This window comes from Tiliqua scincoides, chromosome 4 (assembly GCF_035046505.1).
Source record: "Tiliqua scincoides isolate rTilSci1 chromosome 4, rTilSci1.hap2, whole genome shotgun sequence".
NCBI lineage: Eukaryota > Metazoa > Chordata > Lepidosauria > Squamata > Scincidae > Tiliqua > Tiliqua scincoides.
The window spans coordinates 74,813,907-74,837,011 of record NC_089824.1 but is presented as its reverse complement, the minus strand read 5'-3'; the positions used below and the strand labels follow the sequence as shown (position 1 = coordinate 74,837,011).

Here is a 23,105-nt window from a genome sequence, read left to right as displayed (position 1 = left end):
GAAAGAATATATGCCCTTCCATTCTGTTGTGTTATTGGAGCAGGGATTTTGGAATGAGACATCTCTGTGCTGGGTGTTTGGAGTGCAAGACAGAGCATGGATTTGCACTGACACGAAGCTTTAGCTTCAGTGGTGATTGAAGTGTGCCGAACACTGAATTCATGACTGAGCCTTTTGGGCATCCTTACAGCTATAAATTGTAGTGTTTCGGTGGTACATTTCAAGTAAACTGCATGAGCTTCTTTCAGGTTATTACAGAGAGAAACAGGTCAGCCACTCACTGGCAATTTGTTGTTGGTGGCAAACACTGACTATAGTCTCTTAGCAGTAAATCTTTGTTTGTTTGAAGCAGCTACTCCCAGCATGCAACCTGAACTTTGTCTAGGGTTGGTAACTCTAAAGCTGTTACTGGAAATTTTTTCCTCCAACATGATGTAATGATGGGAATTTCTGGAAGGTCTGTGAAAATTTCAAGGATTGCTTCTCCAGGGGCTATCCTGGAGATTGATGCTGATTCTTGGAGATTCTGGGCTGGTAATCTGTGTGGGAGGGAGGGGAAATGAAAGAAGCATCAACTTTTTTTTTTTTAAAGATTGTGTGATGAAGTCTCAAGACTACCTCCCACATTCTTGTAAAGATATAGGGAGGGAGTGCTGACATTTTGAGGGAATATTCTTGTTTCTTTTTAGTATAAATTGCCTGGCTTTCCTTTTCAGATATAGTTGCTGTTCCTTGGAAGTGTGGGTGTGCACACATTTTATTAATGACAAAAGCAAGCAAAAAGCTGTATTATAGGGCGGCTTGGGCCAGTATTGAAAGGAGCTATGCTGCAGCAATCCTCCATGGTACCTGCCAGCTATTTTTGGAACTGAGGGAGCTTCCAAAGCAGCTTCAGACGATATCCATGTCTGCTGATCAGTGGACAAAGTCTGAACCCCTTTGGGTTTGCACAAAGTAGCTCTCTGGTTCTGAGCTTTACTGGGGGAGGGGGAAGAGCAGGGGCTTTGAAAGGGCAAGTCATCCTGGAGTTGGGCAACCCAAAGGCAAGAACATGTTTATGACCTCTGACATAATTACTGCTGGATGGGGGCTCATTCATTCTCATGACCTCTTTCCTTTCCTTCACCTCCATTTATGTTTTACTTCTTGTGCGATGCATTAAGACACTTCAGCTCTGCTAGAGATCACCAAGATAAAGCAGCAGAGTTGACCTGAATAGACAGAGATGCTGATGCTGCTGTGTTTTTTGCTGAGAGCCTGCAAAGTGAACTTGTGGAACCTCTGCTGTAGACCTCACCCCAAGGCCCACTATTATTTTCTCTTGAAAAGTCTGCTTACACTGATTAAAATCTCTTGGCCATACCACTCTGTCGGATGGCCCCGGTTCTGTTATTACAAAGACCCTGCAGTAAGAATGGAAAGAGGAGAATAATCCCTTTTCAGCAGCAGGCCCACAGCCTAGGACAAAATATAAGTGAAGAAATAGGATTGAGAGGAACGAATATTGCTTCATATTGTTGTTGGCAACTTTCAGTCTCGAAAGACTATGGTATCGCGCTCTGAAAGGTGGTTCTGGCACAGCGTCTAGTGTGGCTGAAAAGGCCGATTCGGGAGTGACAATCCCTTCCACACCGGGAGCAAGTGCAGTCTGTCCCTGGTCTGTCTCCCTGGCTATGGGCCTTCCTTCTTTGCCTCTTAGCCTCAGTCTGTTGGCCAAGTGTCTCTTCAAACTGGGAAAGGCCATGCTGCACAGCCTGCCTCCAAGCAGGCCGCTCAAAGAAAGATGAATCTTACTATGAAAGATGTATGTTGTGATATTGAAAATATCACTCTTTTTCTTTTTAGTAAGGATTAGACGCTGTATTGACTGTTGTGGTCCTCAAAAAGTGTGAGGCAGGACTTGCTAAGGAGGTGTGAGCAGATAGGAAAGTTAGGGGAAAGTATAACCTTTCCAAGAACCATTTCTTATTGGCCCAACTGTATTTCTACTAATAGTACGACAATTGTATTTGTGCTGCCTATAAGCTGTAATAAATTCAAAGGCAGGCATGACAATCCACAGCCATAAGATTATAAGCTACAATAGGAATTTATTTCCCCTTACCCAATGTTGCGCGGCAGCCACTCTGATGAAGTTACTCAGATCTGCACCAGTAATTTTGCTGGCGCAGATCTGAACAGTCTAGTGTAACACCAGGCTGGTTGGGAGGGGGGTTAGGCCTAGGTTGCCCAGGCCTGTCCCACCCCTTCCTGGGCCCGGTCCACCCATCAGTCTGCCCTTTGCCTTCCCTCTCCTGACTTGAAGCAGCCCCATTCTGCCCACTATCCCCCCCCCCCCCCGCTGGCATAACCTTACTTGAGACTGTGCCTATAAGCTGTAAGGCAGTGTGCAGATTGGATGCATGCACTGGCTTAGCTGAGTCTCGTGGCATGTTAACAACACTTCTGGCTTGGTGTAAGTGACTTGTGCTGCCCCATCAACAGGTTTGGATTGCACTGTTTTTGTATGCTCCCCCCTTCAGAGTACATGCTTTTGACCTAATGTTTTCCCATAACCAGGTCTACAAACTTAAATCTTGGCTGCTAGGAGCACCACATTGATATGCCATCTTGTGTGGGTATTTGGTGTTTTTGGGTTGTTTGATGTGATCAGGTAATAGTGTTGGGTGGCAGGAGATGTTTTACAGTATCTTTTGCTGGGGCAGAGGAAGCTACCTCCAGGGGCCACAACATTCTAATGAGTTGACTTCCAGCCAGTCTGAGTTGTGGAGAAGTTCCATAGGTGGCTATAGCTTTTGGTTTTGACTTTGTGTGAGTTAAGCTATGCCAGCTTTTGGAGTCCTTTTATGGTAAAGTGTGGTGGAGTAACATCATTTAAAGTCTAGCGGTATTTTTCCCCCTTCCTCTTTGTAAACGTCAAGTTGGCATTTTGTGAGACAACTGGCTGAGGAGGGAAAAACTGACTGTGTTGGAGAAGTCTCTCATATAGGCAAATTCTGCTCCTTATTAGCTGTCAGTGGGCTGTTGTCAGAGTTTGACAAGGTCAGGCACTGGCACAGGGCCCATGTTCCTGAAGGATTGGCCTGTTGGCCCCTTAAACCTTCCACTGTGGGGCAGTGATGGAACCTCCTCCTTCCCTTGGTTGCTCCCCAAGCAAGCATGCAAGTATGATTGATTAGAAGGGGGGGGGCAGGGGAAGGACGAAGGACATGCAAATAGTCTTGGGGAATGATCCCCGACCACTTGCTTGCTCACCCCAGCCAGAAAAGCTTAGGAAAGAATAGGGGAGTGTAGAGCATGCAAGGATGGGAAGAAATGTTGCAGCAGCAGGAAGAGGAGAATCTGGCTATGGGGAGGTTGTACGAGCACCCTTCTTCATGTGTGCACCATGGGCTACTGCAACCTTCCACCATCTCTCACTGCCACAGATTTATGGACCCACATAGGGCCTAACTAGGCATGACAAACAGCAGCCACACATGTTTGTTCCTGAGTCTCCCCATTCATAAATTGTGAGGTTTTGGCCATATGAAAAGAGGTGGGAAAGGAGCTGAACTCTCTCCTGCATTATGATCCTACATCCTATTGCGTACTGGGACTTTTCTCATTTATGCTCAAATATTCTCAAATATTGGTCATTTATGCTATATGTGGATGGTTGTAGGGCTGGAGTGAAACCTTTGAGCAATAGATTGCAGGTAGGTATAAGGAACAGTTTCAGCTAATCATTTGGTTAAATTAGATCTCCTCTATTTCCACTTATATATATGAAAGTCATGTGAACAATAAACATGTCTGTTCCTCTCCTGTATATTTTGTCCCTTAATTCTACTAAATAGTTGGCAATCTTCAGTCTCGAAAGACTATGGTATAAGCTACAGCACCCGGTATTCCCAGGCGGTCTCCCATCCAAGTACTAACCAGGCCTAACCCTGCTTAGCTTCCAAGATCAGACAAGATCAGGCATCTGCAGGGTAACAGTTGCTGAACATGCAGCACAATTCTATCTTGCACTGGAACAGGCAGGCCAGGAGGCCTGTGCTCTATTCTATGAAAGATAGGGGCCCAAAGTGGCTCAGCTGAAGGTAAGGGGAAACTCTTCCCCTTACCCCTGAGTAAGCCACCACAGCCCCAATGGGATAAGGGGCATAAGTTCGGAGGTGGCATAAATCCAAGGAGATTTGTATCTCCTCTCTACCCCCCCCCCCCAATGTACAACTCTTTCTCCCCCAAAATGTATTTCCTTTCTGGAGGCATGGATTAAACAGAAAGTACAAATGCAAGTAAATATAGCCCTTGATGCATCATTTTATTTTGGATGATTCACTGATAATAATTGTTGCAGCAATTGCAGAACAGTGGCTTATGGATTCTGACTTGGAAAAGTGCTATTGTTCCCAAAGCTTTTGGTAAAACTGTGATTCCTGTTCTACCCATAAGGAATTAGTTATTTCTAATGGCATGTAAAAGGGCACCAGGGAGGTTTATGAGTATTTAGAGGCAGAGAGTTACTTTCCCAGGAACAAAACTCTGTAATTCAATAACCTTTTGCTGTGGCATTCATTTAAAATTCCTTTGTGCCTTTGCTAATTGAAGCGCATACCTCCTCCTAGTAATAATATCAGACAAAAAAAGAATAACCATTTGCTGATCCCATCAGTGACAAAGAGCCATTTTAACTGAACATTTTGCCTACATGAAAATGATCTCTGTGTAGAAAACATGTTTACACAGGCAGTTGTGATGTGTGAGTTCTTATTTAGCCTTGGGTGAAGAAGAGATGTGTGTTCACCTTCCAGCATTTTTTATGTAGGAGAAATGCATGTGAAGCATTCCTGAGATAATAGGTTAACAGCTCAATCCTATGCATATCTACTTAGAAGTAAATCTCACTGAATTCAATGGAACTTCCTCCCCAGTGAGCATGTATAGGATTGTACTCTATCACATGGACATTTGACCAAGTGGATTTATGCTTATGTGTCTTGCATAGAGCCATAATTGATGTATCTTAAGCCACATGAAACTAAATTAATTTTGTCCAACATCAGCAACTATCTAGACCAGTGTTTCTCAACATTTGTCCTCAGCTGTACCATTTTACGTGGTCCCTCTATTGGAAGTGCCACCAGAAATAATCGACAATGACATCATCGCCTGTTACTTTCCAGATTGGGAGGCCAGATGCGATGTGACAAACACCAGTAAAAGGCTCAGGGTGGATGAAGGGCTTTTTTGAATGCGGAAAAGCATGCTTTGGAGCCTCCCGCTGCTGTTTGTGTCGTGTTCCTGGTCTCGCTGGCAGGCAGCAGGTGTCCATGGGTCCTGCAATTACCACCAGACACCACCTCAAGTACCACTGGTGGTACTCATACCACTGGTAGAGAAACAGTGATCTAGACTTCCATTTTGTTGTTCAAAGAAGCCCTGTTTTTTCCCATACATAGAAGCCAATATACATAGGTGAAGGGATTATGTCTGAATTTTTATCATATGGGGCTGACTTAATAGGCAGGCTTGTCAAATCCTGAAGTTCAAAATTGGTTTGGAGTTTGATTGGTTTGTGTATTAGTTCTTTACTTTAGGCTTACAGACATGTGCAGGCATAGGCATAATTGCAGTGTCTCCAAAATGTCAACTATTTGAATTACCTATTTGCTGAACTTTCATTGTCTGCTGTCCTTGAATTAAAGCTTCCCTTCAGTGTCTCCTGCTAGAGCTTCTTGTAATTCACTGGACTTTTGGCTTAGCTAGATACATGTTTTTCTCCAGTGGACAGAAGCAGCAAAACTTGCCTTTCACCAACAAGATGATTGATTATGGCAATGGCACTTCTGACACCACTCTGACCCAGATATAGGTCATACCCATACTAAGCAACATGCTGAAGCCTATTGTGATCACACCTATGAGCAGTCATTCAGATGCTGACAACTAACCATATGTGATTGATGAGTTGTCTATCATGCTGCTGCTGGTTTTGAGATATAAAGTACTTGTACCTTTCAACATCCTCACTGCTGCTTCTGTTGTGATCTGTTCTTATGGTTTGAAAAACTCTTCCAAAAATTTAATCCAGATCCATCTCCCTGTAGCTTAAAACCCATAGCTTGTTATCAGTGAATAAGATAATGGGGTTGGCCCTTCTTTCGGTTGTCGTTTGTATCTAAAAATGTTGTCAACACTAATATTCCCCCTCAATTAAATAAACTTAGGTTGCAATCCTATCCACACTTACCTGTGAGCAAGCCCCATTGACTATAACGGGAATTACTTCTAAGTAGACATACATAGGATTGGGCTCTTAGTTCCTTCAGCCTACTCCTAGGTTCACAAATACAGTTGTTAAGTCCAGCTGTGATGACCATAACTTTTGGGGACCACTTGTCACTGAGTTAACACAAAGTGAGAGACACCACCGCTTCTCTGAGTTTTGTGTGTGTGTGTGTGTAGCATACAACTTGAAGGTGGGAAGTCAATCTTATTTCATGCTTGGAAAGTGGGGGAAGGAAGAAGAGAAAGACATCACCTATGGCATCCGTGTGTGCCAGAGGTATGTCTTGTCTCTGATCTTGTTTTGGGCTTTGGAGTCACTTGGAAGCAATAAGAAGCCTAGTGTTTCCAAATGCCACTGAAACTCAGTGCAAAAATCAGAGATGAGACCCTGTCTATGTATTCCAAAGGACACTGTGTGGGAGGGATGGGGTCAATAGTGACTACAAATAATGACTGGCTGCTAAGATCAGCCAGAATGTGTACACCACTCCTTTTAGTTCTTATCCTATTCCTTTTTTGTTTGTCAACATTGTGTTGTTTGAACTGTGGTTTCCAGACTTGCACGTAGGGCTTCTTGACTGGGCAGTATCTGTGCTGATTCTTGGACAGATTTCCTGTCAATACATCAAGAACATGACTGGAGAACTATAGCTCAGTTTTATATCTCACCTCCTAAAATGCAGGATACACAATACTGTATCAGAAATCCTATTGCTTTGCTAATTCTTTCTTCAGCTGAACGGAATCTGGTACTTGTGTATGGTGATTTTTTTTTTTTTTTGTGAAATGTGTTGGTTCTTGTTGAAGTATTTCATCTTGTATCCTTGTGTTTAGCTTGATATCTTGCATTTTGTAATTGGCAGTCTGTCTTGATAAGTAAATACGATATACTATAGATTAGAACAGGGGTGTCCAAAGTTTTTGGCAGGGGGGCCACATCATCTCTCGGTCACTGTGTTGGGGGCAGGAAAAAATAATTAATTTATATTTAAAATTTACATAAGCTTATTTAAATGAATATATTAAAGATGAATTATATGAATGAATGAAGGTCTTGCAATAGCTCAAGGCCTATAAAAGTCCTTGCACAAAGCAAGGCTGGCCTTTCCTTTGCTGCCACTGCTGCATCACAGACGTGAAACAGCAAGCAGTGGAGGGAGCCCTCATCCCACAGCTCATGTGAGAAGTCAAACAGTCACCCTCAAACTGAAAGCAGTTGCGTCGGGTCAGTGCGGGCTCCAGCAAGTCTCCAGAGGGCCAGAGGCTCATTGGAGGCGCCCTGAGGGCTGCATTGGGAGTCCTCAAGGGCTGCAAGTGGCCCCAGGACCGGGGTTTGGGCACCCCTGGATTAGAAGCTCAAGCAGTTGTAATGCTGCTAGGTTAAATATTAGTCCTTGCAATTATCTTTATAGCTTATGCTCTTATTTACACCTTTGTAGAATTGGTGGGCCTGGTTGAATTGATGGCCTCTGCTGGAAAGATCTGCTATCACAGCATGACGACTGGAATATCTGAAGCTGGAGAATTATCTTTGGAGCCTTTGGTGACTTGCAAACTGTGCCTATGTGAATATTCCCTGGATAAGATGACCACTCTCCATGCTTGCAACTGCATCTTTTGTACCTCGGTAAGTGTTTACAGGGGCTTAACTAATATCCAAAGACCAGAGTAAACTTAATTCAGGAAGCAACTTCATTATTGTTCTCAATAGATTACTAGACTGACTGAAAATATGAAGTCATCTTTGATGTGCTAACACAGTCTCATGTGACAAAATCTAAGACTGGCCATGTTTTGAAGCACAAAAGAGCTAGAAATGTTGTAGAATCCATTCCAAAATACATTTTTTACACAGTAAATGTGGAATGGATTGGTGCTGTTCTGAATTTGTAATGCCGCCTTATACGGAGTCAGATCAGGCCCGTAGCCAGGATTCTAGAGGGTGTGTGTGACTTTTTCAGTGGGGTGGGCAATTATGTTGGGTATCTATACAGGTGTGCAAAAACGAAGGAATAAGTACGGAGAAACATCAAAGACCTATAACTCCCCCAAATTTCATGAAGAGAAAATATTTTTGGAGGGTTATTGAAACATGCATTCATTATCTGTAAAGCAATGTAACAATAATTTGCATAGAATAAATGCATCTCTGTATGCAATGTAAAATGTATTTGACTACATAGAAATAACATGCAACATATCCTTTCATTTTACACAGCACAATACACAGGCTTGCATCCCTGCAAAAGTAAAACATATCACTGTGATGCTGGTAGTATTTGCTAGTATTGAAAGCCTTTCATTAGCCGATGATACATTGCTGATGCATTGATACATACTAAAATAAAATTTATTTACTTTACATAAAAGCAAGAGGAAAGATATGCGAGTCAAATACAGTAACGCCATTGGAACACTAGTTTTTTTTTTTTTTTTACAATATTCATTACTTTTAAAAAGCAAAGTACAGAAGATTTGAATTATGGAATCTACCTAGTATAGCTGAATTCTTCTAGCTTTCTGAGAGTTGAATCTCCTTAGAATCGGGGTGGATTCAGTGTCTGTATGGGGGTGGGTGGGGGAGACCATGAGCACTACCTTCAGAGCCCAGGTCAACCAGGCGGGTGCCTGGACTTGGAGTCCAGGTCTACTAGCCAAGTAGACCTGGACTCCTGACTGAGCTTATAACCTCTGTGGCTATTTGCTGGGTGGGTAAACCTGGGCTCCCGCCTGGACTTCGTACCCAGGTCTACCTGCTGTATAGACTTGTGGTCCCACTTGTGTTTATCACCTCTGAGGACATTTGCTGGGTGGATAGACCTGGGCTCCCACCTGGACTTGGAGCCCAGGTCTACCTGCTGGGTAAACCTGAGTTCCTGATTGAGCTTATAGCCTCTGTGGGCTATTTGCTGGGCAGGTAGAGCAGGGTTCCCACTTGGAGTCCAGGTCTACCTGCTTGGGTAGACCTGGGCTCCCAATTGAACTTATAGCCTACATAAGAACATACGAAGATCAGGCCACAGGCCCATCCTGTCCAGCTTCCTGTATCTCACAGTGGCTCATCAAATGCTTCAAGGAGCACAAAAGACAGCAAGACAAAACCTGTAACCTGTTGCCCTTCCCTGCATCTGGCTTTCTGAGGTAGTCTGCTTCAAAATCAGGAGCTTGCACATAACTATCATGACTCTTAACCCATGATGGACTTTTCCTCTAGAAATTTGTCCAATCCCCTCTTAAAGGGATCTAGGTAAGATGACATCACCAGTTCCTATGGCATGGAGTTCCACAGACTAATTACACACTGAGTAAATAAATATTTTCTTTTATCTGTCCTAACTCTCTCAACACTCAGTTTTAGTGGATGTCCCCTGGTTCTGGTGTTATGTGACAGGGAAAAGAGTATCTCTCACTATCCACTCCATCCATGCCCTGCATAATTTTGTAGCTCTCAATCATGTCCTCCCTCATGCCTCTGTGGCTGTTTGCTGAACTTGGAGCCCAGGTCTACCTGCTTGGGTAGACATAAGAACATAAGAACAGCCCCACTGGATCAGGCCATAGGCCCATCTAGTCCAGCTTCCTGTATCTCACAGCGGCCCACCAAATGCCCTAGGGAGCACACCACATAACAAGAGACCTCATCCTGGTGCCCTCCCCTGCATCTGGCATTCTGACATAACCCATTTCTAAAATCAGGAGGTTGCGCATACACATCATGGCTTGTACCCCATAATGGATTTTTCCTCCAGAAACTTGTCCAATCCCCTTTTAAAGGCATCTAGGCTAGACGCCAGCACCACATCCTGTGGCAAGGAGTTCTACAGACCGACCACACGCTGAGTAAAGAAATATTTCCTTTTGTCTGTCCTAACCCGCCCAACACTCAATTTTAGTGGATGTCCCCTGGTTCTGGTATTATGTGAGAGTGTAAAGAGCATCTCCCTATCCACTCTGTCCATTCCCTGCATAATTTTGTATGTCTCAATCTGGACCTGGACCTGGGCTCCAGGTTGAGTTTATAGCTTCTGTGACGATTTGATTGGTGGGTAGACCTGGGCTCTCCTTGGTACCTGCCCAGTGGGTGTTTCCCTGACACCCGATTTTGCGCTCCATCCCGGTGTGTGCCCTTCCCTGCTGGCAGGACAGTTGGGCAGGTATGCACCCATGGCCTCCCCAGGATTCACCCCTACTTAAAACCTTCTCCACACTTAAGTTCTTGGTTCTCTTTAGCTCAAATGCTTTCCATGCTTTCTTCACCAGGAAAAGGGTCTCCCCAGTCCCCAAGCAGCAGCCATTAATTTTAAAAATATATATGAAAGGCAAAGACCCCACCATGAAGTCTCCAAACAGAAATAGAGGTTTCTCCTTGCACTGCCACAGCAATACCTTGTAGTAATTAGCATGTTCCACAAGAAGTAGCGCCCTCCCCCCCCCCGCCAGTACAGATAGAAATCTCTTCCTGCCTTCCTTGTAGCTTCTCTTGACCAGCCCTGCTCTCCATGTGCTCTATATGGGGGCAGGGTGACCAGAAGTCATAACTTCCAAGGAGCCCTCCAGGACCCTGTTCTACCCACTCTACACACATGCACTCTCCCTCCCATCCTTGCCAGAAGCACCAAGCCCTCTTTCCTCCTGTGCATGAAGAAAGTTGCAAAAAGGGCTTCAAATCATTCCCAACTGACACCAGACTAGATAAAAAGAAAACAGGTTTGGAAAAAATTCTGGGGGGGGGGGGGTAAACTGCTGGCTCAGGGAGGGCGAAACCCCCCTGACCCCCCCTAGCTACGACCCTGAGTCAGATCACTGGTTTAACTAGACCAGTACTACGTATCTATTCTGCCTGACCCCAGCTCTCCAACATGTCAGACAGAGAATTACCAGAGATTCTTGCAACTGCAGATGCCAGGGATTGAACCTAGGATTTCTGTATGTAAAACATGTACTTGACTGTTAGGCTGCTGATTCCCTCCAAGTTCCAGATCTTTCATCAAAGTAGTGCTTCTATTGTTGAGATGATGCATTTAGAACATAAGAACATAAGAACAGCCCCACTGGATCAGGCCATAGGCCATTCTAGTCCAGCTTCCTGGATCTCACAGAGGCCCACCAAATGCCCCAGGGAGCACACCAGATAAATGGTTCCCCACTCATTTGGCACATCGCTATAGTAGCGAATGCATGTGGAATATATTTGCACAAATACTTAAAATGGATTAGACAGATTAGTGGAGGAAAACAGGTTAAAAGTAGAGGTGTTTATTTCGAATAAGAAAGGATTGCAGCCTAAGTTTTATGGTACACAATGGACTTACTTCTGAGTAAAACAAATAACACTATTTTCAAACACCTCTAGTTACAAGTCACTTATATGCAGCCTCCAGGTTTTAGAGATAACCTATCTCTGAATGCCAGATGCAAGGGATTGGCAATGGGATGCAGGTATCTTGTTGTCCTGTATGGTCTTGGTGGGCTACTATGAGATACAGGACACTGGACTTGAAGGGCCCTTGGACTGACCTAGCAAGGCTCGCTAGGTTGTGATTTGCACTGATTTGCACTGATATGGCTTGCCCATATCAGTGCAATAGTTTCTCATTGCTCTTACTCACAATACTGATTACCAGCAGTGGTGTGGTGCTAGACCCCAGTACCTGAAATATAGTTAGGATTTTGGTTTGCCTGTCCATGGTAGAAAACCAAATAAAAAGCCAAATAGAAAACCATGGTGAGAAAACCAAATAAAAAGAAAGCTGTGTTAACATTCTGCAATCACGATCTTGGAACTTTCTCACATGTTCTTCTCTCAAAATTCAGGAGAAGTCCTTAGGTTTCCGTCAAGAACTTATTTGCCTGAAGTACACTGGAAAGTCTCTCTAGAGCAGTGGTTCCCAAACAAGTGGGTTGCAACCCACCAGCCTGAGAACCATTACTGTTGCCCCCTTAAGGGTAGGGGAAAGGGGGAAGGTAGCAACTTGATGCTCAGGATTGCACCACTGCAGGGGGCATAGAGGCTTTTTGTAACTTTTCCTAGTCCCTGCCGATGTCTGGGGGTTGTGGGGAGCCCCACGGAGCCCTCTGCAGGGCTCCCTCTGCCTCTAAACACTGGAAAAACACTATCATGGCCCATATCTGGTTTTGTGATAGCAACCAGGAAGTGGGCTGCAATCACTTTTTTCAATGTCACTCTTATCTTCTACCAAAAGAAGTGACTGCATTGAGAAAGCTCTCCACCTGCATTTGAGCCACAGTGTCCTTCCCCAGGCCCAGGATGCTGAGTTGCCTCTTCGTGATGAGGGGCAGGGAGGGGCATACACCACAGGTAGCAGGCTGCGGGAGGCAGTGACATTCCATCTTACACTGTGCCAACTTACTGCCTCATCCTGGCTGCTGCTCAAAGCTGCTGCTTCAGTGGACCATCCCTGACTAGGTATAGATCATCGACAACAGAAGGTGTACATAACTTGGATGCGAAGTACCCTGGTTTAAATGTGTGTGTACACACACACACACACACACACACACACACACACACACACACACACATTGGCAATATTGGGTTGGAAAGTGTTATCTCTATCTGAGATATATACATACATATCATCTATCTATCTATCTATCTATCTATCTATCTATCTATCTATCTATCTATCTATCTATCTATCTATCTATCTATCTATCTATCTATCTATCTATCTATCTATCTATCTATCTATCTATCTATCTATCTATCTATCTATCTATCTATCTATCTATCTATCTATCTATCTATCTATCTATCTATCTATCTATCTATCTATCTATCTATCTATCTATCTATCTATCTATCTATCTATCTATCTATCTATCTATCTATCTATCTATCTATCTATCTATCTATCTATCTATCTATCTATCTATCTATCTATCTATCTATCTATCTATCTATCTATCTATCTATCTATCTATCTATCTATCTATCTATCTATCTATCTATCTATCTATCTATCTATCTATCTATCTATCTATCTATCTATCTATCTATCTATCTATCTATCTAAGATAGAAATAACAACACTTTCCAACCCAATATTGCCAGTGCGTATATATATATTCTTTGCATGCATATTTGTTGAACTTGTATCTGCTTCTTAATCATCACATCCACACAGCAGCTCACAACTTTTTAAATCATAAAGTCCTTCTCCAGTGCTAATGCAGGGAGGAGTCAAATGCATCTCTACTTGAGGTGCCTTCTGCCTTACAGTTGACCTTATTACAGTGCAAATACCGAAGTAGTAGGATGATTATCTGACCTTTCAACAACTTCCATTTCATTTTAAAATTGCAGAAATGAAAATGAATGGCAGGAAATGGGGGCCGTGAAAATGGAAACCCCATTCATTGCCTTTTGTACTCAGGGTTGTTGTTGTAAAGTGATTGGAATGGGATACTACTGGGGCCCATTAATATTCCAATCTGAATTCATTCAAAGTGTATGCAGAATGAATATGCCTAGCACTTGAGAAACTAGAACACAAATGCAGATCCCAACAGTTCTTGTTTCACATAGCTACATCCCATAATGAGGATAGCCAAAGGGGATTTCAACAAACCAAATGTCCTGTTACTGCAGCAGTTTTACTTCTGTAAAAGCATATTAGTTGGAGGAGGCACACCTCAGAAAAGAAATGGGTAAATGGACTTTCCCCAGATAGTCCAAAAAATCCATCCACAGCACCGAAACAGAATGTAGATGAGGTATCTGAACTGTGCATGAGACACAGCAAACTGCAAAGCTCTTAGCTATGAGTAGGATTTATTTTCAATTCTTCTTTAGAGGAAAATCCATTTCATTTCTTCTTTAGAGGAAATGTTGTGTCACATTTCTGGTCTTGCTGCCAGGCAGCAAGTATCCAGGGGTCCTGCAAGTGCCACTAAACACCACCTCAAATACACTGGTGGTACCCTTACCACTGGTTGAGAAACACTGTACTAGACTAAGAATCAACGTGTGGCAATGGAAAACAACATGTCACTCTAAGGGTGCAATCCTAACGTACCCTTGGACCAGCGCAGGTACCTTGCATTGGCCCAGGAAGGTTGCAAATGTGCTATAAAGCACATTTGCACCTCCTTGTGAGCAAGCTGCACCAGTGCACTGAGGTGCGCTGGAGCATGGAGGCTGCATCAAGCCACTGTGGTGGCTTGCTCCAGGTAGGTAGTATTGACCAAGCTTGGCTGACGCAAGAGTCTGGGGTGAGTGGGAAGGAGGTGGGAGGGAGGTGTTCTGGGAGGGCGGGCAGAGCGTGGTCACGGGGGCGAGGGGGCGGGGAGCGGGAGATGGGGCTGGGACCTGGCAGATATGCTGGATCCTATCCCCCATACCTGAGCAGCTCGGAGTAGCTGCAAGCTGCTCTGCTCTTCTCTGACTTATGCCACCTCCAGAGGTGGCACAAGTCTGAGGAGAGCCATTAGGGCTGCAGTGGCTTACCCAGGGGTAAGGCAAAGAGTTTCTCCTTATCTCCAGCTGAGCCACTTTGGGCCCCAATCTTGCACTGGGTAAAGTGCAGGCCTCATGGCCTGCCTGTTCCAGCATAAGATAGGATTGTACTGTTAGGCTGCAATCCTGTGCACACTTACCTAGCAGTAAGTCCCTTTGAACTCAATGAGACTTACCTGCTTCTGAGTAGACATGCATATGGTTGGGCTGTTAGTGGACCCAAAGATTTGGGTGTGCAGCAGCAGACTTCCCATAGATGAATGGGGCAGATGCCCTGGTTGCAGAACCCGTGTGACTCTAGGACCATGCAGGGAGCTTTAATGAGACTCCCGACGCAGTTGGAAACTGTGGAAAAGGAAAATCAAATTTGCTTTGATTTTCTAAAAGCACAGTTTAAAGACCTGGGGAAGCCTCAGACAGCTTCTTCTATTGGTCCTGGCGTCACATGAGGCTCTGTGTTGGTTCAGGTGAGTGGGGGAGGGCAGCTTCATGTGGGGGGGCAGCTTCATGAAACTTTGCCCCAGGGCACCTTGAGGGGCGGTCTACCACTGTGGGTGTGCTCAGTGCCTGTTCAAAATAACTATTTATTTTGAACCACAGACCTTTGTGCTGTATCACAAACTGCTTATGAAGCTCATCATCATCATCACAAATGGGGTGTGGAAAGTAGTAGTAAAACTGATCCCACAAGTGAAACTAGCATGATGGGATGTGTGCTGTGTGGCTGTGTAGCTTGTAATTCCCCATTTGTCAGTATTTGTCCAGTGCCTATTGGTTAATGGAAATGTAATCATTCACTTAGGCAGGAACAGTTCATATATACCTGAAGTTAGAAACTGCTACAATAAGTGCTCTGTTCTGTAAAACTGGTGTCTCTGTCAAAGTAAGGGAATGACATCTGAGTTGTGTATGAACCTTTAGAGCTTGAGGTTTTATCTAGAAGTAAGCATGTCACTACATTCATTGGAAGTGGTACAGCTTCAGTTTGGCTTCATTAAAAACCATGTAAATTTTACAATTGACTTTGGTGAGTTGGGTATTTGACCGTGGCATTGTGGATTGCTAAAATAACTTTTTCAAGTCTTGAGTGACAAGGAAAAGAAGAAACCAATATGCCTTAAGATTTTTGTGCTCTAAACAGGCACCTAGATTCTAGCTGGTAATTTAGGTTATGCTTCAAAGGGAAAGAGGCTGGATTAGCACAGATATTGCAAGTTAGAGTATGTAATTAACCCAGGAGGCACACAATTTCTTTTCAGCTGTGGTGATCGTGATTAGACAGAAGGTTACAACTCTGGGAAACCATCCTTTTAGCAGGAAAGAACCAGCCCTGCTCAAGTCGTGGCGGTTGTACAATCCAACCTTGATCTTTTTGTGACAAATGCGCACTGTTTTCATTCATTGTAATCCCTACATCTCTCTCAGAATTCCTCTCACTTCCTTAAATTGACGACAGTGGTGGACCTCCCCAGCACCGTGGCAAAGGTTCGAGATGGCACCCCTCCCACAGGATGCTACCGCCCCCCTGTGCTGAAATCCAACCCCCCCTCATCTAAGGCTCATGGAGCCTCGTGCGACTGCAGGCCACATCGGGGAAGCTTCCTGAGGTTTCCCCAAGGCTTTATTGAGTTTTTGGAAAACTGGACACACAATTTCTGACCCTGTCAGGAGCCTCAGAGAGGCTTTCCTGGGGTCCTAAAGGCTCATGCCATCATTCTTAATGGGAGGTCTGCCACTGATTGATGATTCATTGCAGCAGTTTTAGGAGGGACAGCAATTTTTCCCACACGTCCCAGTCGTGACTGGAATTTCCGCCATGGGAGTTTTTTGTTGTTGTTTTTTAAACAATAAGAGGCCATTCTGGTTGGATGTGTAGGTCTGTACACATTTGTACATGTGTCTAATTTGAAGAAATCTTACCAACTTCCATTTAAATCATAGCAATAAATAAGAATAACCAGGCGCTATTCCTCCTTTTCATCTGAAACAAGGAGGTAGTGAAAATGCTAAGTTTCTCCTTGAAATAAAGTCCCCTTGAAGACAGTTTGGAAACTGCAATTCGTGCAGCATGCATCGGCCCTGGTGGTTACTGGAGCTAGGAGGTTTGACTCTGTTGTTCCACTGCTCTAGCAGCTGTACTGGCTGCCTATTCATTTCTAGTCCCAATTCAAGGTGCTGGTATTTCCCCTTAAATTTCTTCATGGTTTGGGTCCAGGTTATCCGAGGGACTGTTTTCTCCCATACATTCCTGCGCACCCTCTTAGGTCATCTGAGGGAGTTGTCCTGCAAGTGCCACCTCTGTCCCAAGTTAGAAGGATGGTGATGTGAGGCTGAGCCCTCTCCGTAGTGGCATGTAGTGTATGGAATTTTCATCCAAGGGGATTAAGAACCATCCACTCTCTCATGACTTTTCAGCGATGGCTGAAAATATGTCTGGTGTTTGGTGGATAGGTTGAGTCTGCTCCTTGCACTTCTGTGACTTGCTTACTTCTTTCAGGACCACTTACCCCCTCCCCCGGCTCTACACACATATGCACACTGTATTTTCTTTTTCTTTTGTTGTATTGTATTTTCTACTTTTGACTTTACTGTATATTGTATTTTTTTTTTTAATCTACAAATTATAAGCAGCCTTGGGCATCTGCTTTAAGCAAAGGAAAGGCAGGGTAGAAAATCTTTAAGTATGTAAGGGCGCAATCCTAACCCACTTTCCAGCACCAACATAAGAATGCAGCTTCTAGGTAAGGAAACAAACATTCCCTTACTTTGAGGAGGCCTCCATGAGTGCCCCCTAACTGCAGGACTCCCCCCAACTCCCCTGTTCCTGGGCAGGGGGAGGGTGGGCAGTGGGTGGCCCTGGGTGTGGACGGGTGGGGAGTGGGAGGCGGGGCTTGGATCCAGCAGTTATGCCTGATCCCATCCCCCATTTCAGGGGAGAACGAAGTGGCTTCAAGGAGGAGGTGACGCAGGTCTGAGGAGACCCATTGGGCCAAATGTGCATTACCCAGGAGTAAGGGGAAAAGTTTCTCCTTGCCTCTGACTGAGCTGCCTTGGGCCCCTATCCTGAACTGGATACTGCACAAGCCTCTTGGCTTGCCTGTTCAAGCGCAGGGTAGGTTTGCGCCGCTAAAGAAATAAAAACAAACAATCAAACAATGAATATCTTAAAAATGACCATTAGCATCTTATAACTGTGCTATATAGCAGCTTAAACTTTAGTTGCTATAAAAAGTATGACTGAATAGGATGAACTTGGCCTGATGCCTAAATAATGGTCCCAGGTAGAGCACTCTAGAGAAGGAATTCCAGAGCCATGGAACCACAACAGGGAAGGCATGTGCCCTCTTAGTAGCCAGTCAGGAAAAATCACCTGACTGGCTGTTGAGAGCTGAGAGAGTGAGTGCACTCCAACTCCTGAGAGAGCACACACACTCCAATAGCTGTCCCAGTCAGGAAGCTATTGGATCACATGCAAGCTTTCGGCTCTCAGCAGCTGGTTGGGCGAAATCACTCTGCCGGCTTCTGAGAGAGAGCATGTGCTCCAATAGCTTCCCCAGGTACAAAATTATTGGAGCGCATGTGCATTCTCACAAGCCAGTTAGGTGATTTCACAGTGCCCTTGTGTTTGCCCTTGTGTTTGAGTCAGGAAGCAACAGTAGCACCTGCTGCCTGGGCACTCACAGCCACAGCTTGGGCTATTTTGCTCCAGTTGCTGCTGTGAGTATGAGTGCTTGCTCCCGTCACTTTCCTGATGTCACATTACATCATCATGTCATGTGATGTCACTGTTCCTGCCCAGGGCACCACGTTACCCTGGTACACATCTTACTATAGCTGGTGGATGTTGCAGATCATCTTACAAATAGCAAGTGTAATTTCCTGAAGAGTTCCAGAACTTTTGAATGATCAGCCTTAATCAATTTGAGCCAATATGTTTTTGTTCAAAGTTTTGTCTCAAAATTTAAGCGTTCAAAAGGGAAACAATACCATTAAGAGTCTAATCTCAAATGTGCTTTCTCAGAAGCAGTCTTCATGAGTTCATCATCATAGAGGCTCATACCATGGAAACTGTGCTTTATTTAAACACTGGTTCCTTGTGACTTCAAACAAATTTCAGCCTTAAGACATCCCTGTTCAGGCCCACTTTGACTTCAGAACTGATCAGCTAAGACTTCAAGAGAGTTGTTGTAGGTCAGACAGAGGCTGAAGGGATCTTATAGAAGAATAAAAATGTAGCCCCTCATTATGATGCAACATATACTGGTGTTCTAGAGATAATGGATTTTCAGAGGCTTGGAAAGTGGTTTGAAAGAGGAATTGGTGATCATGCTACATTCTTTCAGAATAAGAAGGTTCTTTTTTCTCCCATCTCCACAAAAGCTGGTTGACCAGATGTCAGAGGGGAACAAAATTAACATGTCTGTGTTTACCATCAGAAGAGGTGCCTCTCCAATCACTTTCAATCTTTAAAAAAAAAAAAGCCAAATTGTTGTATATCTTCGGTCTTATTTCAACTTCAAAGGCAGCCCTTAAGGCAGCCCTTGAGAAATCTTTGATCTAACAGGTGGAGAAATTTCAAGACTTTCAGTTTGTGTGGAATTGGAGCTTCTTTTGACCTCCCTCTAAATGTGAGAATAGTATGTAACCTAGGGCACAATCCTAACCAGGTCTACTCAAAAGTAAGTCCTATTTTGTTCAATGGGGCTTACTCTCAGGAAAGTGTGGTTAGGATGGCAACCTTAATTTTCTATGGGTACTGAAAACTTTTTTACCAGGTTCATCTGCACATTTTCAAATACCACAAAAAGCATTTTGGGTGCTGCAGGTAGCAGATAGATCATATATTTCCCTAAAGTAAGAACAGGTCTTCTGCTTTGTATTCATGAAGGCAGAACTAAGATTTGGTATGTGCTCACTTCAGAACCCAGATGTAATTTTCTAGAATAAGCATGTAGTCTGGTATATACAGTAGTGCCCCCTTATCCCCATTCCAGAACCCCCCACAGATAGCTGAAACCACGGATATGGGCAAACACCCATCCCCACAGCCTGAATCCTTTGGAGGGAAGGACAGCCTGGCTCCCCTCCCCTCCCCTCCAGAGGTGCTTCTGAGCTCCACAAAGGCTGCAGATGTCCACCCACAGCCTCGGTGAGCCTCGGAATGGCTGTTTTCGGCCAAAAAAAGTCACATCCAGTTTTTGGCTTCTCTGGCCCTCCTAACGCCTTTTATGGACATAAAAATGTCACTTCCAGTTTTCTGCTGGTCTCCCCTTGCATTCAGAGGGTGGGAGACCATGGAGGGAGGCCGCCCATATCAGTGGATATGTGAAACAGCAGGGGCCCCCTGTATCCTGGTAGTGATGGACAGCCTGATTTGGAAAAATGAAACCACATCACTAAAGACGCGTACTGTTATCTTGTGCAGGTGCCTCAAAAACAAGCAAAGAGCAAACTAGCATTGTCTGAGTACCCTGGACACCACTGTTTGTTTGCTAAATGGCTTGCAAGTCATCCTGGAGAACTAAACTAATCATTCCTTCATTTAAAAATTGCAGCTTTTAAAATAAAAGATCAATATCTAAAAGGCTTTATTCCTTTTCCATTCACACTTTTATCCTTTAATTTTTTTAACCACTGCTTCACACTATGTTATACAATATTGTGTGCTGTGTACTGCAGCTTCTAGACACATGAGATCTTACCACAATATTTGCTGAAATACATGGCATATTTTTTCCGTGTGTATAAAAATGTCATATATCAAGCAGTTGTAAGGATATATTACTGTAATAGCACAGGCTCAGTGTTTGTTGCAGTGCTGTAGCAATAAACATTGCCCCTGGTTTGTCCCATACTTTTCCTCCCTACCTGTAGACACAATCTTGAGTCTGCTTCCTCATGTGATGTGCTTAAGACTACTGTATTAGTTCTTTTTAAAGGCAGCAGAACCTCTGATCCACAATATATTATTTATTTCTAATAGTTGCTACTACATGTTTATCTTGTAATAAAATTCTAATGTTTGTTGCCAGGGTGAACTGATATGGGTTCCGGGTGAATTGTGACAAGGATATGTCTGTTTTGCAGCAGAGGATTCTCAGGCCTGTTTTGGTGTTGGAATGTTTTAGCGAGTGAGCCTTGCTAAGGAAATATAAAATGGCTTGTATTAACTGTCAAAATAATAAAAGAGACAACACTGCTTGGTCTTTCATGCCAAGCTTCTAGGATTGGGAAATAATAGACTGAAAGAAGGAACTGGCCGTCTTGCCATGTGTTTACAGTTCTTAACTGAAGGATGAAGAGATGGAAAAAGAGATGGAAGAGAGTATTTCCTGTTTGTCATCTGCACCCTCAATCAGTCCAGCAGAGGGATGCATCATTTATTTAGTTTTTACAGTGTGGTAGGTCACCAGACCAGCTTGGCTGGCTGAAGATTCCATGCCTTCCAGCAACTTCCTAGGCTCACACTATTCTTTAAGACCCTTCTTTCTACTGTGTCAGTTTGACACAGCAAATATATATAGTGTCATCTAGATGTGTCTGACTAGGTTATTAGCTACAGTATTACAAACAGACCTCAGTTATCAGAAAAATCTAATAAATAAAGAAGCCATTAAAGGCACAGCTGTCAAAATCAGGACCAACTGTTTTTATCTGTTTACACATTTATTAATTTTATTTTTCACATTTTTATACCATCCTTCTTCCAAGGAGCTCAGATTGGTGCACATAGTTCCCTCCCTCCTATTGTCCTCATAACAACTCTGTGAGGTAGGTGGGGCTGAGAGAGAGTGACTGGCCCGAAGTCATCCAGAAAGCTTCCGGGCTGAGCAGGATTTGAACCTGGATCTTCCAGGTCAAAGTCCAGTGCCAGAACCATTACATCATCCTGGGTCTCTCATTACACATGTGTAATGCCTAGACTAGAGGTGTTTGTTTCTGGTAAGATAGGATTACAGCCTAACAGCCCAGTCATGAACTCCTGTGGCGCACAGCTTTGGCGGCACCAAAAATGGCTGCCACTGGATCCTGTGTGCCTTGGGCTACCGTGGGCGGCACTTCAGGAGAAGGAAACTTTAATCCCCTTCTCCCGGGTAAGGGAAATAGCCCCATAGTGGGGCTACTCAATTCATCGCTGACCAAAAGATCGGCAGTGAGGTAAAGGAGTTTGTATAGGGCGCCGAGCCCCACACGAATGAACAGGATCCGGTGGAGCAGAGCTCCACCAGACCCGCTTCCCTCTTCCCACTCCCTCCCCCCAGCACGTCTCCCGCCTGCTCTCTCCCCCTCCCACTTCCCTGTCACACCTCCTAGCCGCCCTCTCCCCGCCCTCCGCCCGCCTCCCTCTGCTTTCCTTACTATGGCTCAGTGGTCTGTGCAACCACTGAGCAGAGGAGGCCAGGCACCTGCCCGGCGCTAGCCCAGTGCCCACGGTAAGCCGATGCGTCAAGCTCAGGATTGGGCTCTTAGTCAGTGGTTCCCAAGCTCTTTGGAAGTAAGTTGATGTAGGGGAGGGGCAAAGGAAGTGACACGTTCCCCAGGATTGTGCCACTGCCAGGGCTGAACAGGGTTATTTTTAACTCACCTCCTTCAGCGCCAGCCACTGGGGGGAGTGTGGGGAGTCCTTCAGAGCCCTTTGCAGGACTCCCCGAGCCTCAGTAACAGTAAAAATATTGATCGGAAACCACTTCCAGTTTCGCAATTGAAAACTGGAAGGGGTTTCTAATCACAATATTTACTCATACTGAGGCTTGGAGAGCCCTGTGGAGGGCTCTGAGGGGCTCCCTACATCCCCCAGTGGCTTGTACTGCAGAAAGTGAGTTTTAAAAAACCCATTCATCCTCGGCCGTGATGCGATCCTGGGGATTGCGTTACTGCCTTTGTCCTCTGTCCTCCCCCCCACCCCTTAAGGGGGCAGAGAAAGGGCTTCTCGGGCTGGGGGGTTGTAACGCCCTAGTTTGAGGCCTTACTGAACACAATGGTCTTACTTCTGAGTAAGGTAAATAAGAGTTTTCAAACTTATGCAACCCACTTATGCAACGCATGCACATCTTTAATCTTTTCTACTTTGCATATTTCACATTTTATATAGATACCTCTTTTTGTCTACTTTCCCAGTAACTTCCATGCAGGTTTTCCAATATTCATGTGAATATTCATGTGAATGCCCTAGTATTGCTGTTCATAGCATGTATTCATATTCTCTTCTTGACTTGTATGTTATCCTGACACTTTCTACCTCTTTGGGTTAAAAAATAAGAGATGATAAAATATGTTCCATGCTGCATTTCTGGGTTTTCTTTTGTCATTCACTTTCTAAAAATAGTAAAGGTTGCAATTAGTCAGCAGG

General features: G+C 44.3%; 1 protein-coding gene and 1 pseudogene across 1 annotated transcript in view; one reads left to right on the top strand and one right to left on the bottom strand.

The window, feature by feature from the left end:
* Window positions 1–23,105, top strand: part of RNF144B (ring finger protein 144B) — a 55,690-nt gene that overhangs the window by 8,882 nt on the left and 23,703 nt on the right. Inside the window, exon 2 of the mRNA XM_066626229.1 lies at window positions 7,716–7,903. Within this exon, the coding sequence (XP_066482326.1) occupies window positions 7,739–7,903 (165 nt within the window). The 5' untranslated portion in view covers window positions 7,716–7,738. The remainder of the gene's footprint in view (window positions 1–7,715; window positions 7,904–23,105) is intronic.
* On the bottom strand, window positions 3,873–3,992 carry LOC136650271 (5S ribosomal RNA; annotated as a pseudogene).